At 42.1% G+C, this 15,335-nt stretch overlaps 1 protein-coding gene across 1 annotated transcript in view; it reads right to left on the bottom strand.

Annotated features, from left to right (window-relative positions):
- The window catches only part of UNC5C (unc-5 netrin receptor C), a 362,184-nt gene extending 347,740 nt beyond the window's left edge, over positions 1-14,444 (bottom strand). The window contains exon 1 of the mRNA XM_084626036.1: positions 13,719-14,444. Within this exon, the coding sequence (XP_084482162.1) occupies positions 13,719-13,842 (124 nt within the window). The 5' untranslated portion in view covers positions 13,843-14,444. The remainder of the gene's footprint in view (positions 1-13,718) is intronic.
- Positions 14,445-15,335: the final 891 nt, after the last annotated feature.

Genomic DNA, 15,335 nt, shown 5'->3' on the forward strand with positions numbered 1-15,335 from the left:
TAATGGACTTTTAATGTCAGTGGGGTTATGTGCAGTTGCTGGCTATTAGCAGGAATGGACCCTTTCTAAAAAAATCACTTTTTCCTCAAGTGTGTTGTCTGAACATTCCTTCCTCTGATTTAGTGACTGTCACTGAATGCAAAACAAACCCAGGGACGCTGGAATCTTCTGTTATCTTTAAAACCAATTTATTAACCTTAGCCCAGGCTCAGCCAGCAAAATACATTTTCTACATTTGTACTGCTGGTGGTGAAACTTTTGTCTTTGAAAACCAAATCCTGCTTGCCTTACTTAAGCAACTAAGTTCCATGGAAGTCTGTGAGGCGAGGTGGATGAGTAAAGAGAACAGGCTTTGGTCCAAATATTGTATCAAATGCTTTTCTAAGTGAGGACTCTTTTTAATGAAAAGCAAATATTCATAGACAAAGCTCATCAGCAAGATGTAGCAAATGAATAGTCCATGCAGTGTCACGCAGTCATTTTAATTCAGTTTTCATCCTGTGATTTCTTATAAATGCAAATGTAAGACTTTCCCTTGGAGACTACCAGCCACAGAAATATTTATGAAGAAAGTCAATAAATTAGCACTGCTTTTTGCAGTTAAAAGGTTTCATCCAATAGATATATTCAATACACAAAATAAAATCTGAAAAATAAGATCTAAAGGGAAATATTGCAGGGCAGGGAATGGACAGAAACTAGCAAAGCAAAATGGTTATTGTCTTTTACAGTGCACATGTAAAGTGTTTGTCATACTGAATGATAGTGAATGGTCTTATAGATGATAACAGCCCACTATTGATACCAGCTATTGGGGGCATTCTTTTAGCTCAAATTGTAGAGGCCCATGCTTTTAATACTGAAGGTCTAAGGTTCAAAGCCTGCTGATTGCTCAGGCAGGAAGTCATGACACCAGTTATATGTAATATATATTTATGTGGATATGAACATATAGTTGGCCAGTTTCTACTGTCTAATATTAGGGTGCCAATCGGGAGTTATTCCATAGACATGAAAGGAGAGGTTGACTCATTGGCTGCATAATTTAGCCAATAGTTTTTAATGTAAAACAATTAAATTAATCTTTTAGCAGCTGAAGAGCCACTTCACTATGAACCAGAGGCAGAGAGAGAGACACACAAAATCATTCAACTTATTGGGTGAAATACTACCCAGGACAGAGGGCCAGCCCAAGTCCTATATACCACTTCAGCCTCCCTTTTGCCCTATTTTGAAGATTTAAGTGCTGCATATGCTTTGCGTTGATCCTCTCCATGGGGGTGAATTGTACTAATTAAGAAAACCAAAATATATGCAACAAGTATCTTACAGTAAATATGATTATATCCATAAAGGTTACAATGAGAGCAGGGGTGTTTAGGACTCAATGAAAGGTCTGCCTTTCAAAGGCTTTCACCAGCTTTGAAATGTCTTGTTCTATATGTCACAGACTCACGCTGTGAGAGCAAGTGTCTGTCTGAGTCTCCATTTTTTTCCCTGGGGGGTCCCACTCTACTGACGGCAGGATGCTCTATGAAACTTTGTTCAAACCCAGGAAAAGAGAACAAAATACAGAGCTGCAAAGCCCCAGGTGGCTCAAGAGCCACAGAGTTAAGAGGCACTGTTGCAAGCTCTTGTAACAAGTAAGCTTCCACATTCATCTAATGTATTTATCAATGCATGTTAAGACAACAGAGCCACAACATGGACAAAATCCTGCAGTCCTACTACAATGACGCACGGCACCATTTACTTCAATGGCTCTTTTGCTTGAGTAGCAATCAAAGATATGAGCAACTCATTGCATAATACAGTCTTTTTGCCTCCCTGTACAAACTAAATATCATGACCCAGATTCCAATATACAGTATAATTATTGCATAGATAATGCCAGATCATCAGCTGACGTAAATTGGCATTTAAGTCAATGGAGCTACACCAGATGAAGATCCCCAAGGGAAAAGTATCAAAGCCTTCTTTGCTGAACACGGGCTATCACAGGGTAGGGAAAGCAACTCAACTGGCATCCCAACCAACTGACCTTCAGCTCCTGGCTTACCTTTTAGCACTCTGATCACAGTTAATTTAATTAAGAAAACAGAGCAATTAGTACCCTAATTCCATTTCAGTTCAGCAGTGAGGAACACAAGGACAGCTATGGAACTCAGTTTTAGTTGAACTAGAGGCTGAAGAAGTTATTCTAGCCTTCAGAAGCTGGTGAGGAAGCGGAAAGCAGCAGTCTGGAGCCATGTTTAGGATGACTACATGAAATAAGGTTGTCAGAAGAATGATGGCTTTGAACAAACTAGTGCACATGGTGGTCCTAAAAGCTCAATGTGTGGGTCACTAGCTACCCAGGCAGGTTCTGAGCCAACAGAATAAGGTATAGAGTGCATTGCATGAATGGACGATCACATGGAAGATTTAACGCATCCCCATCACATATGTGAGCAGAGAGCTAGGTCTGAACTGAAGTGATGGAGGTTTATAGAGCAACATGAAGACGCAGTTGCTTCAATAACAGAAGAAGGGTTCCTTCTTCCAACTATAATGAGATACTAGTATCCAAGGGGACTGGGAGAGTTTTATTGCCATGGTTCCCAAATCATGAGACACCAAGATTGGTACTGGCAACTTGCCTGAGGATCAGCCCTCATTCCATGTCCATTTACATATATTTTAATTACTCTACACGCCCACGATATTTACATGGACCTGAATCTTCTTTAACAGATTAATAGAAATAGCTTGTTTGAGTTAACTGGCAATAAAAACCTGTAGGTAATCGATTTTGCCCTCACCCTGGAGTACAAGAAAGAGGAGCTGTGGGCTTCATTATAGCACTCATCTAACTACATGTGACCCTCAGAATTCACTTAGTGAGCTGCAGCTCAGGAAAGCTTATGCTCTAATAAATTTGTTAGTCTCTTAGGTGCCACAAGTACTCCTTTTCTTTGTGGCATTGTGATTTTCTTAAGTTGTGGCTACTTATTGCTATTTTTGGTAGCTCATTATTTATAAAATTGCAGTAATAAGGCTGACAAAGAAAATCACTATTAACGTTGTTAAGAGGGGAGAGAAGAATGTGTCTGTCCCAATTTAGAGCACAACCGGCAAAAATGTAAGTTAAATTTACAAAGAAAAAGTAGGCTAACTCAAACTGAAACTGTGGGCATGATTAAATTCTCATTTACACTGGGGTAAACTAGGAGTAATTCCATCAATTAGTAAGTGTAATTACACCAATATAAGAATAGTTTAACTGAGAACAGAATGAGGCCCATTTGCTATACTGACATTTCTGTGTCCTAATTATTTGTTCCTTGGATTTTGTATGACTGTACTGCAGTTAACCTCATTCAGTGGTACCACATTATTTTCTTTCAAAATGTAAACTTTCCAACAGAAACATATATGTTGGGCCTGGGCAAAGATAAACCATGCATTTTAAAACTAATAAATAAATGCAACACTTCATAAGAGTGCAATTAATCATCTACCCACAATCATTTCAGCAAATTTATGGTAGAATTATTGTTCTCTAAGAATCTTTTTACTAAGTACGTTCCCAGAGTGTCCACTATTCATTTCCGTACATGAAATGTACCAGATGCAAGCAAAGAAACATCTTTGGTTCTATTCATTTTAACGAGTTTCCAAACTAGCTTGAGATAGAGTCAATTTCCTCTGAAGGATCTCAGAACGGTTAGTTGCATGTTCCCTGGTATTATAACTGATGGAATTCAAGATTTCTCTAACAATTACATCCAGCACCCAGGGGATCAACAAAAACCCAAGTTTTCCTTTTCTCAAAGGATACACTGTTAATCCACATAGCTTAACATTTCAACCTTTCAGTCAGTATAAGACTAAGCCATAAAGCTACTTTGCTTCATGAAAATGGGTGAAAGGAGATTGGTAGATACCAGATAATGAGCAAATGCTCAGCTGTTGCCAGGTCAGTTGAACCTTACCAAGCTCCTCAGCACTATACTTGATTGTTACCTCAGCAAGAGAAAAAGATGCTGATTTAATTGCCTAGGCAACCTCACAGTGTTTATGACTTGTACAGGTCCTTATGAGTGTAAACTGACTGATTAAAATACAGAAAACAGTCAGATAAAATGTTCGTGCACCAAAAGTAAAGATGAAGGGTGTGATTCTAATTTCACTTACACTGGTGTTTCCACCAAAGTAACTCTATTGGACCAGATTCCGATCTGTGCAAATTCTTAGTAACTCCATTGACTTCAGTGGAGTTACACTGATGTACATGAAATAAGAATCAGTCCTATGGTTCCTACTACAGTTTTTAGGCAATCATATTAATTAGCAAGTACCCATTTCTGAGTTATGAAATACAGTTTTGTCCTTAGGCTTTAATGCTTACATTTTTTCTAGACACCACCCAGTGAATACAAATAAGCCATAAATGAACAAAGATCATTTCAAATTTCATGAAGTAATCTAATATCCATCAAGGTAGCATTCCTTTTGTGCAATCTGTTTTACAAATTGTCAGACAAGAAACAGCATTGTGTGGAGCCATGTGTACAATCTTCAGCATCCGAGAATCCTGAGTTCTAATCTTGGCACTGCTACAAAATCGTTGTGTGGCTTTGGGGCAAATCCTCTTACATCTCTCCCTCTGTGTTTCCATCTCCAAGAATGGGAACAATTATAGCCACAGCAGGAGATTCTGAGGATTAAATAGTTAATGTACACTAGGTAAGATCCCATTCCACGTTACAGCCATGCGAAGGTGTGATAAAACTTCCCTAAAAAGGAATTAATGGTTCCTCCATTGTGGGATATGTGCAACTGATGTAAAGCAGACAGCCATCTGCGCATTTCTGTCATGGCTGTGTAAGGGACATGCCAGACAGGAGCAAACATGGCCAGAACACTGTTGTGTTCCAGTGTTCCCTGCTGGTGTAATGGTCCATAGGTGGCTATTACAAACTGTTGCAAGTTAGGATAGCCATGAGACTGCTCTAACTTGCACCAGGGGCCAAACTGCCCACTATGGGTACCTCTACAGAAAGAGTTGCCACCCCTTGGCAGCGACTCTCTGAGCCTGGGTCAAAGGATTCATGCTTGCAGGGCTTGTGCTACAGTGCTAAAGATAGCTGTGTAGGTGTTTGGGCTCAGGTTCTGATGCCCAGGGAGGCGGGTGGTCTTCAGAGCCCAAGCTGCAGCTCCGAGCTGCAGTGCCTAAACAGCTAACTTTACCTCCCCTTCTTTGTATGCACCGAGTGGAGGTCTGGCACCAGTGACTGTAAATAGACCACAATGCCTGATTCTAGTTACACAAGTGTGAAAACAGTGTAATGAAGAGGAGAATCAGGCCCAGAAAGTGCTATAGATATACAAAGTATTATTGTCATTAACCAGTTTTGTAAATCAAATCTAACTCTGTGTTTTATTTTTAGTAGAGCTGGTGGGGAAATGTTTTGTTTTTTCCCATGAAAAATTTTAATAGAAATGAAAAATTGTTATTGTCAAAATGTTTCCACAGAATTTTTTTTCTTGTTTTCGTTGAAATGCTGAAATATTCTCAGTTTTGGGCAACTTTAAACCAAAAAGCCTTGGCGAATTTGGCAAACATTTTTGGTTTTACTGAAAATTTTCATCAGACTGGCTGAAATTTTTCAGGTTTTGGTTAGAGTTTTTGATTTTTCAATCAGAACAAGAACTAAAAAAAAAGACAAAAAGGACATTTACCAGGGAAATACCCCCAACTGGTAGAAAACCACTTGAATTAAAAATTTCAGTCAGCTCTGATTTTTAGATAATGGTGTGACAACGTATAAAAGGAGCTCCTTCAATGCCAGTGTGTAATGAGTTACAAGAATTGCCCACGTTTCTGCTTATAAAATGGGTTATTTGGGGTGGAGCTATACAAGCTTCAGAAGCAATGACTACCTGGGGGGAAGGTTGCGTGCTCTCCCCTCCTAGCTTGCTGAAAGCTGGAAAGGTGGTTGTTACCAAGTGTTCTGAGTTGCTTTGCTCTCGTTTCTCAATCTTTTTTGTATTAACAGAGCCAGCCCTGAGGAAAGGGACTTGAACTGAGCTAGAGTTTGGGGCTTTATTTTATTTCCCTTGAATAGTGTATCTGCCTGTCAGCTTACAATCAGCCACATGTTACATTACTTAAAACTCATTGCCTGTGTATTCTTGTCTGATGACAAGATTTAAAAAAATGCAAGTGGCATTGTGCAAAATGACTATGTTTAATTAAGAAAGGTTGAAGTCCTATTAAACCTTCAGGATTTCATCCACTGCTTATCGATAATGAAAATGGAACCCCAGTTAGATTTGGCATAGCGAAATGTGGTATTTACAATACAAGTAGATCACTGAAGGAATAGTGTTATTATTGGTTTGACACATTCCAGCATATATTTCTGTTCATTTTCAATATACTTTTATTTTTAAAACGTTCAAAACACTGATTTCAAATTATGCAAATAAAGTCATTGTTTGGATGAAATGTGCATCCCAAGAGCTTAATGTCATTTCCTTAATATTTCCTGTTGGATAGACAATATTATGATGGAATTCTCAAAAGACATCTGATCTTGAGACTGGACTCTGCGGAGCACATGCACTAAATCACAATATCACTGTTCTTCTCCAGTCCTTGAAAGCTGTTGGCAGTGAACTATGCCTTCGTATAACACTATTCTGTGGCTGTGTTGGTGGTGGTTGTAGTAGACTGGAAAAACCCTGCCTGTCTCTTTTATTCCTTGCATTTGATCCCTGACTTACACTTTAAAAGCTTATGCTGTTTCATCACTGCAAGTAGACTCTGAAGGCAAAAATGGCGAATGAAAATGACAGGCAAGGTAATTACTGTTTTATCAGTACTGACTCCAAGATTGCTGCCTGCTAAACTTGGACACCTCCACTGGGTGGCTAATAATGTGTACACTTGACAAACTAAAACATTGCTCTCCCAATTCCAAAAACAAAACAAAAAATAAAAAAATAAAATATACCCCTTGTTCTTTACTGACATTTACACTGAAATATATTACACCCTAATGGAAGAGCACTCAGGCTTAAATTAACCTTTATTTTATAGAGGAGTGTGCTCAAATGTTATGAATAGAAAACATTTTTTTTTAATTAAAAAGGCTATCTACGATTTTGAACAATTGATTCCTTACATTCAGTTAAATCCTCCTGGCCTGACTTACACCAGGCTCCCCATGGACTTTCTGAGTAAAGCAAGCAGGATTTGGCCCATTGTAAAGAAACAACTCACTTTTTACAGTAATTAAAAAATCTTTTTCTGGAAAGCCACAGAAGCACTGTTTGTACCATTTTCCAAAAGGATAATTGGAATTCTTCAAAAATTTCATTTGGTTCATTTGAATTCCGAAAAGATAACAGAATGAATTAAACTTCAGGAAACAAACATGTAGTACATTATAAAATGGGCTACTCATAACAAGATGACTGTGTTGCTATGCTGAATGAAATTTCCGCATTTAGGTTCATTTTTCAAACCAAAGATTTGCCCAGAAGTTCACGCATGCACAAATGGCCTTATCATGCATGGTAAGAAAGCCTCCTCTAATGTTCTAAGCTCTCTGAACTCCTCCTGACTTCAGAGGGAATTGGGGGTTCTCTGCACCTCGTACGATTGAGCCGAAAGAGCCTGCTGCTCACAGCATCAGTCTTTTACTGATGTACAAATGTTGGCATAGTCATGTGAAAATGCCTTTTAAATATAAATATAATACACATTTCCTTCTTTTTTGGTCTACAGGCCAGCTATGGAACTGGTTTCCCTATATTTTGAAACAGAGCTTTACTTCTGCTTTCAAGAATACTGTCTTTGAAAATTAAATTAAGTAAATCATTTTAATATGTTTAATGCTGTTTTCTTTTGGAGTTTTCATGTCACATACTAAGTTTTTCCCAGAATTCAGTGAAGAGACAAAGTTTTGAAACTGTGATTTTAAAAAGTCCACATGATCAATGATTCACCTATGACTAAACACAAGAGAAGTGTAAATGCTGATCATCAGGATGATTAAATGAACCCATGTATTTTAGTTATGTAGGCAACCAAATTACAAGGAGGGATACCAGTATGGTGGAAAGACATCAGAAATGGTGCTGTACTCAATGTTTATACTTTTCATTAATTTTGCAATCTGATGCTAGTGACTGAATACTTATAAACAAAAGGCCAGATTCTGCATCCCTTATTCCCAAATGAGAAGTACCTTACTCCACAGCTGGATGCATTGATTTTACTGTGATTTGACTAAGTTGCCATTCAATCAGCAAGTAACGTTAATGGGCTATTTCGATTTCAATGAGGATACTTGCAGTACTAAAATCTAAATAAGGGATAGGAAAATCTGGCCCAAAATGATTAATGTCATTGAAACCTGCAAGGGCACATGACTTTAAAATAAATTAATTTTCACAGTGAAATACTACTCGGCACTTTCTTTACTCATACAAATACTGTTACATCCACACTACCAAATAAAAATGGTCCACTGATGCATCAAGATAATTAAGTTCCCCCCCACACACACATACTCCTTTTGCAACAAGATGCATTTAGGTATTTAATTAAAAAGTGCATCCCCAAAAGGTTAGTATATTCACATGTTATATTTCACTTTTTCCACACCAAGCATTTTCAGACTGCTGCTGTTGCTAATAAAGGGTACTCTGAGTTAGGACAAATATCTGCACATATGGCTGTTTTATAGTTTTCTTTTTAAATTATCACTTTAATTTAATTAGGTTTTGGGGGTTAAGATTAACAACATTTTCTCTCTCTCTCTCTCTCTTTGTACATTTTTGTTTGTTTTTTGGGTTTTTTTGTTTTGTTAAGGAACAACCAAAATAAAACCTATCTAACATGCGCCACCTTTGACTTTCATTTTGCCCAGCTCTCACACCATCATTACTAGCACAAAAATCTGTCTGTAACGTCCTCATCACTGAGGTATCTGAGTGCCTTACAAGAAATGATAGCAACTGCATTATAACTTCTGAAAAACTGTAATGTGGATTCAATGGCAGAAATTGGCAAATTCCCATCAGTTTATTCACACAGAACAGGCATATAGAAATAACAAACACTCTTACTGGAGATGAGCCTGAGTTGGTTAATTCAGATCTGGGTTGAGATTTGGAAATCCCTTATCTCAAAATTTGGGGTTGGTCAAATTCTTGTCCTGGGCATTGTCCAAAATCTTACTCTGGTTTGGCCCACTATAGAGATGGGCCCCAATCTTGAATATCAGATCATGGTTTGTGTCTGGTTTGCTAAACCTCTTGATCCTCCATTGTTCAGGGGTATGTGGATTTGGGGGCTCTGGTGTACATTACCCTTTAACTAAAACACTGTGGGCTTTTCATATGATTTCATGACAACTGAAGAAAAATATTTCTATGGCTCCCGTTAAAATAAAAAAGTTAGTAAAGTAGAAAGTGTATGTCCTTCTGTTGCTGGTTAGTAGCTCCATTGAATGGTGTATATACTGACATTCTGAGACAGAGATATGCATCTCTAGAGAGAGGGGAAAAAATCCACCAATTACTCAATTAGTGGATTTATTTTCCAGGAGGCACTGGAAAGAGAAGGAGAGAGAGAGCCCAAGGCATCCTTACCCTACTTCAAAAGACGAAGGGAGTGAAGGGGGGAGGACAAAAGCACTTGATAGTTATGAAGAAATAGTATTAGAACCAAGTAAAATTAAAACAATGCCCTGACTCTTTCCTTCAGTCAAAAGACAAACAGTGCTACATACTAAAGGGGGAAAATGGGGGCAGAATTCTTTTAGAAAATAGCATCAATCGCGTTTGGATTTTGCAAAACCAAAACCAGCAATGATTTGGAGCCAAGTCCTCCAAAGACCAGAAGACTATGTGTGCTTCAGAGAAAGGGATTCCAATTTGGCCATTTTCTATTACTGGTCACACAAACAGTTCAAAGCCATATGGATGCCAAGTGTGAGCATTCATGGGTGGAGGGGAATGGACAAAAATAGAGAAGGACTTTGGATTGCAGGTTGAGTAAAAATCAACCTATAATATTTTTTTGTGAAGAATTAAATAAAGTGGAGGAAAATCTTACCTGACCCTATATGAAAATGAAATGAATGAAAATTTCATAACAAGGCTGCAGTTAAATTGTAGCACCCTTTGTCACACATTACCATTAAAAATGGAATTTGACATATATAAACATCATCAAAGCAATATACCAGATCAGAAGATCCCCAAACTCTGGGAAAGATTGCAAATCTAGATCTGCATCCAAAATGTATGTCTGGTTCTAGCAAACAAGAAATGGAAAGAGAAATCTGAAAAAAACCCAAACCAATGAATCCTAGTCACATTCTCTGGATTCTTCCACTCTGGCAAGTAATAAACTTTCTATCACAAACAACGGAAAGAGTTGCCAGTAATCTCTCCCTCTCTTTCTCTCACTGCATGATCACAGCTATATTATGTGTCAGGTACCCTATTTACTACTCTCGTTGTAGTTTACATTGATACCTTTCTCAGATCTAGTGGACTGATCCTCCCCTTACCTATTCTGGTGTGTGCGAGGAATCAGGCCCAGTGTGTTTTCTGTTTGTTACGCATCATTTTGTTATGAAGAGTAAATGTAAGACGTAGCAAAAATGGAATGAGGTTTAGTAACATGGTAGTGACAAACTGAAATTGCAAGGAGCTCTCTATGTCTATGAGAAGTGAGGTTAGAGCGATCTGAACTCTTGGATTTCTCCTCCACCCCCTCATCCCATCTGTCATGTGAATTACAGTTCTCCTAACTGCTTAGTAGTTGAATACCTTCTACCCATTGTCCAATTTCATCAAAGAGGATCCTTTCTCCTCATGACCCCTATTTACAACTATATTCATTGTTACATACTCTCCAATATATAGGTTTACATGCACAGAGTACAATTAACACCTTTATGTATATAACATGTAACCTGCCCTGGCTCAGACTTGAACCAGCGATACAAAATGATTGGACAAAAAAACACAGAAGAAATGCAATATGATGCTCCAAAATTTTTACTTCATTCACATTTTCTGTAACCTCCTTTTCATGATCAAATTTCTGATGTACCTTACTTATGCTGGCTAAGCCCAGGTCTCAGTAAAATGAGATAAATCTGAGAATAGAATAAGAGATCCCTTGTATTGACAGAAAATTGATCAGAATAACCACACAGAGAAACATAATATACAACACATATATCTTCACTCAGTCCTAAACAAGCAAGCTCTCAGATCTGTGACAGTCAGCCAGAGGCACCAGAGTCCTCTGGAGCCCAGAGCCATCAGCAGCACTTTGGTATAGTACTGTCAAAAAGGCCATAAATGAGTGTGCTTTTAATCACAGGGTGATTATACAGGGGGAGATCTGCAGAGTCCTCTCAAGTACCTCTCCATTGAGATCATTTTTAAAAGAATTCCTTCATGCACAGTATGCCAACTCTCCCGCATAAAGTCTATGTCCCCAAAATATATTATTGCTTGGCTGTGACAAAAAATATATCAACTTCTAATATCTCTTTTTCTTCTTGGTAAGCATGCAAACAGCTCTTTCAAATGCTTTAATGAACCTAATCTTCATTATGTACAGCACACAGAAGCAACTAATTCTCACCATTTATTGACCATGTTGTCACACAAGCGACCCGTTTCCATTCCTTCCATTACTGATATAACTTCTGGAATGAGACGGAGTTGGAGGGAGGAAGGGACAAGCAAAGTTTTATGTGCAGTCAGAGTGGGAGAGAAAAATAGTATTGTACAGACATTATCTGTAGTGTAATAGCCAGGACGAGTGACATATAGATTCAGTGCTCTTTGTGGTGTACTCAAGAAGTAGCTAAACAGTCACTGTGAAGAGTTGCAAGTAATGATCCTTTTGAAAGGGGCATTTTACAGTTCCCTACAGACTATACTAAAAACACAGTTGCAGAATTATTCACAGAAAACTGAACAAGTAAAATAAAAAAGAATTATATTACACTCTACACATTTTAACTCCCTTTGGGCATATTATACTTTGGGCAGGGAAGAAAAGGATAAAAGGAGGATCTGCTTCTTTTCAGCACAAAGAGGAGACAGGGGAGTTGATCCTGTCTCCTCAGACTATCAGAGTTTTACAGAAATGGCTAAAGGAATATACAAAGAAACACTATCAACACTTCCAATTTGCTATTCATGATGCCCAGCCCATCCTCCCCACCTTTCCAGTATTAATCAGCTTATCTCCCTCTTTGACTGTCTCTATTGAACTTGCTTTGTTCATTGATTGATCTCTTTTCTTTATTTTGACGTGATAAGACCTAGGCCTAGTTCTGCTCTCAAATTTCCCGATCACGACCCTTTTAACATGATGTGCCTTTAACTGGTGCCTTCATTAACTCATTCGTCCTAGTCAGGTTCAGAGGGTCTCTTTCCAGCACCCCCAATCACACAGATGTTAGAGCAGCAAGCAGACGCTTACGAATAAAACACCACCAACAACATACAAACATACACTTTTCTCCTGACTGTGCCTGGTTTTAACCTCAAGTTCCCACTGAAGTTCATTTCTCTCCTTAAGCTTTCGGTTCTGCAGTCCAAAGGAACGGATGCAAACAACAGCTCAAAGGGTATGCTGAGTTTCAGCGTGAAATGGAAGTGTGGGCAAAGGCGTGCGGCAGCAGAGCCTTCCTTACAGAGGTGGAGGATTATTTTATTTGTTTAAACGAACTTGTCAGGTCGATGACCCAGGAAATGACTATGATTAAACAAATCACGATACCTGTTTACCCGAGCTACCCATCAGGGACACTAGCTGCGGCAATACACACATCACACAGCGGTCGCTCAAAGGGAAGGCACAAGAGTAAGGGACGGTGGCAAGGAGGTGCGAGTGCCCAGGTTGGTATGGGAAGTGCAGACCAGCTCCGGGCTGCCCTCCTCAGCCTGGTGTCCTCCGCTACCGGCCCACCGCTCCCTTTTGCCACTGGTGACAGCCTACCACCCAGGATTGCGGAGCCCAGATGTCTCCTTATTGGAGACCCATCTTGGGTCTGTCTCCTCCATCTTCCCAAGATCCGGCAAAGCCATTTCAGCAAGGGAAGGGGGAGAGAGGGGTGCGATCAGAACCTCCCCAGCTCCAGCAGGACTTCGGACTTTTCACTCACACGTAAGCTGCAGGCTTCCACTACATGTGGATCCCAGCCTCCCCGTCTCTCTGCTCCGGGAGTGGGAGAATCCGAGCGTCCAGACAGCCAATTCCCCTGACCCCCTTGCCGTTCAAGTTACTCTGCAGCACGGACAGGGAGGATGCATGTGTGCAGAGGAATGTTTTACACACACACAGAGAGGAATCATCACAAATATGCACGATGTGCCTAAATACACACAGATGCAGAGAACACGCATATTAGAGCAGTGTCAGCTCCTTATCTCCCCCCCCCGCCCCCCAGAGAAAGCTTCCCCTGGTCATTTCAGTTAGTTGGATGCATTGCGGGAAAAATAAATAATTTCGGTCTTCTCTGTCCCTTTTTGTATAGATCTGCGAATCTCGATAGATAGATAGATATCCCGGATAGTAGCTGGGGAAGTGGGAATCCAGGTGCACAGTCACTAGCTCAGGAGGAGTTGAGGGAGGCGAGGCTGGGTGGCTAGCTGAACCCCCCCCCCCCCCGCGAGTGGCTTACCTTGCGCTGCGGAGCCCGTGCTGCTGGCGCTCAGGATAGCCAGGGCAGGTAACACGAACGTTTGCAGTAAGTATCCCAGTCCCAGTCCGCATCGGGCAGCCGTGCTTTCCAGACCTTTCCCCATGGCTGGTCAGAGGAGCAAGCCAAGGAGGAAAACAACCACCACCAGCAGCAGCAGTCCTCGGGAAAAAGCAAGCCCCGCACTCCACTTTCTTTGGGCAAAGGGGGAGTGGGGGAGGAAGGGAAGGAGAGGGGAGCAGCTTTTCAAGAGCCTCTCCCTTCTTCAAGTGGCTGCTTCTCCTGCCACTCGTCCGGTCTGGGGAGCCTAAAGGCTGCCACCAACGTGCCCCGAGTCTGCGCTGCTTTCACAGCCCCCCCGGCTTTGCCACCGCACCCAGGCACAGGAGGAGAGGTGAGGAGAGGAGCCCTTTTCTCCCCCCCGGTCTGCTCAAGGTTGCGCGGCGGCGGTCAGGTGCCCAGGCTGCTGCTGCTGCTCGGTGAAGAGGACTGGTCATTTCACAGTCCTGAGAACAAGTCTGCGGGAGCTGGGTCTTGCAGAGGAGGAAGAAGCGGCAGCAGCGGCAGCAGCATCCTAACTCCGGCTGGGGGGGGTGCGCGGATTTGCATATGCGACAGAGAGCGCGCGCAAACTGGCGCCGAGAGAGCTGCACGCGCACCTAGCCCCGTGCCCGGGGGAGCCAGGGACAGAGCGCGCTTGCCCCTCTCTCCCGCCTGTGACTGTTACACCGGAGAGCGCAGCCCTGGCTAAGGCACATTGCTCCATCCAATGGAGCTCAGCCTTCCCAGAGACACCGGCAAAACCTGCGCTGGAGTCCCGGACTGGACCGCCGTTGCCCAGCCTGCCCGCCCAGGAGGCGGGAGAAAGGGCTCCTTTGCCAGCCTGCCGGATGAAAACTGCAGAAGAAGAGCCAGGAGCAACCACTGAGGGGGAGAGGCTCCCCCACCCCACCCCTGCAGACCCCACCCGCCCATCTGGGGACTGCAGCAAGGAGACCGATTGCTCTGTCATGCACCCCTCACCCTGCTAGCCGGGTACCAGAAACATTGTTCTGCCTCCAGCCAGGGCACCCCCATCCCGCAGCCTGAGATTCCCACAATCAGTCAGTGACCTTCCGTTTTATTACACGAATTGTACCCGGGCCCCACAAAGTGCTTCGGCGAGTCACCGGCGCTGCGTACGCGTTACGCTGCGGCCGAGGAACGACCCGAGCTCCCGCGGTCCGATGCCGGTCAGTGAGGAGCTACGGGGCTCTGCACACTGAAGCGCCCGCCCAGGAGCTCCACGGTACAGGGCAGAGACACCAGCCCCCGTCTCAGGGGCAGACTCACAAAACGTAGGGAGGAGGCGGCCCCATACAGGTGACTGGGCCGCCCCCCCCCCCACCAGGTGGCAAGAGAAAAGTTATGGGGGACCCGAGACGTGGACCGGGAAGGCTGTTGAGGGCAGCTGAGCTCTAGGGAAGGGGTCAGATTTGTCACCTCCTTGGGAATTTTGGGTCATCCCGCAAACAGATCTGGCTCCCACCCACCCCTCCCACTTGACAAGGGGATGACATCCCCAGGCAGGGCTCTTTCCCTTCTCCACAGGGGAAGGGG

The sequence above is a fragment of the Lepidochelys olivacea genome, assembly GCF_965140295.1.
Source record: "Lepidochelys olivacea isolate rLepOli2 genome assembly, chromosome: 4".
NCBI lineage: Eukaryota > Metazoa > Chordata > Testudines > Cheloniidae > Lepidochelys > Lepidochelys olivacea.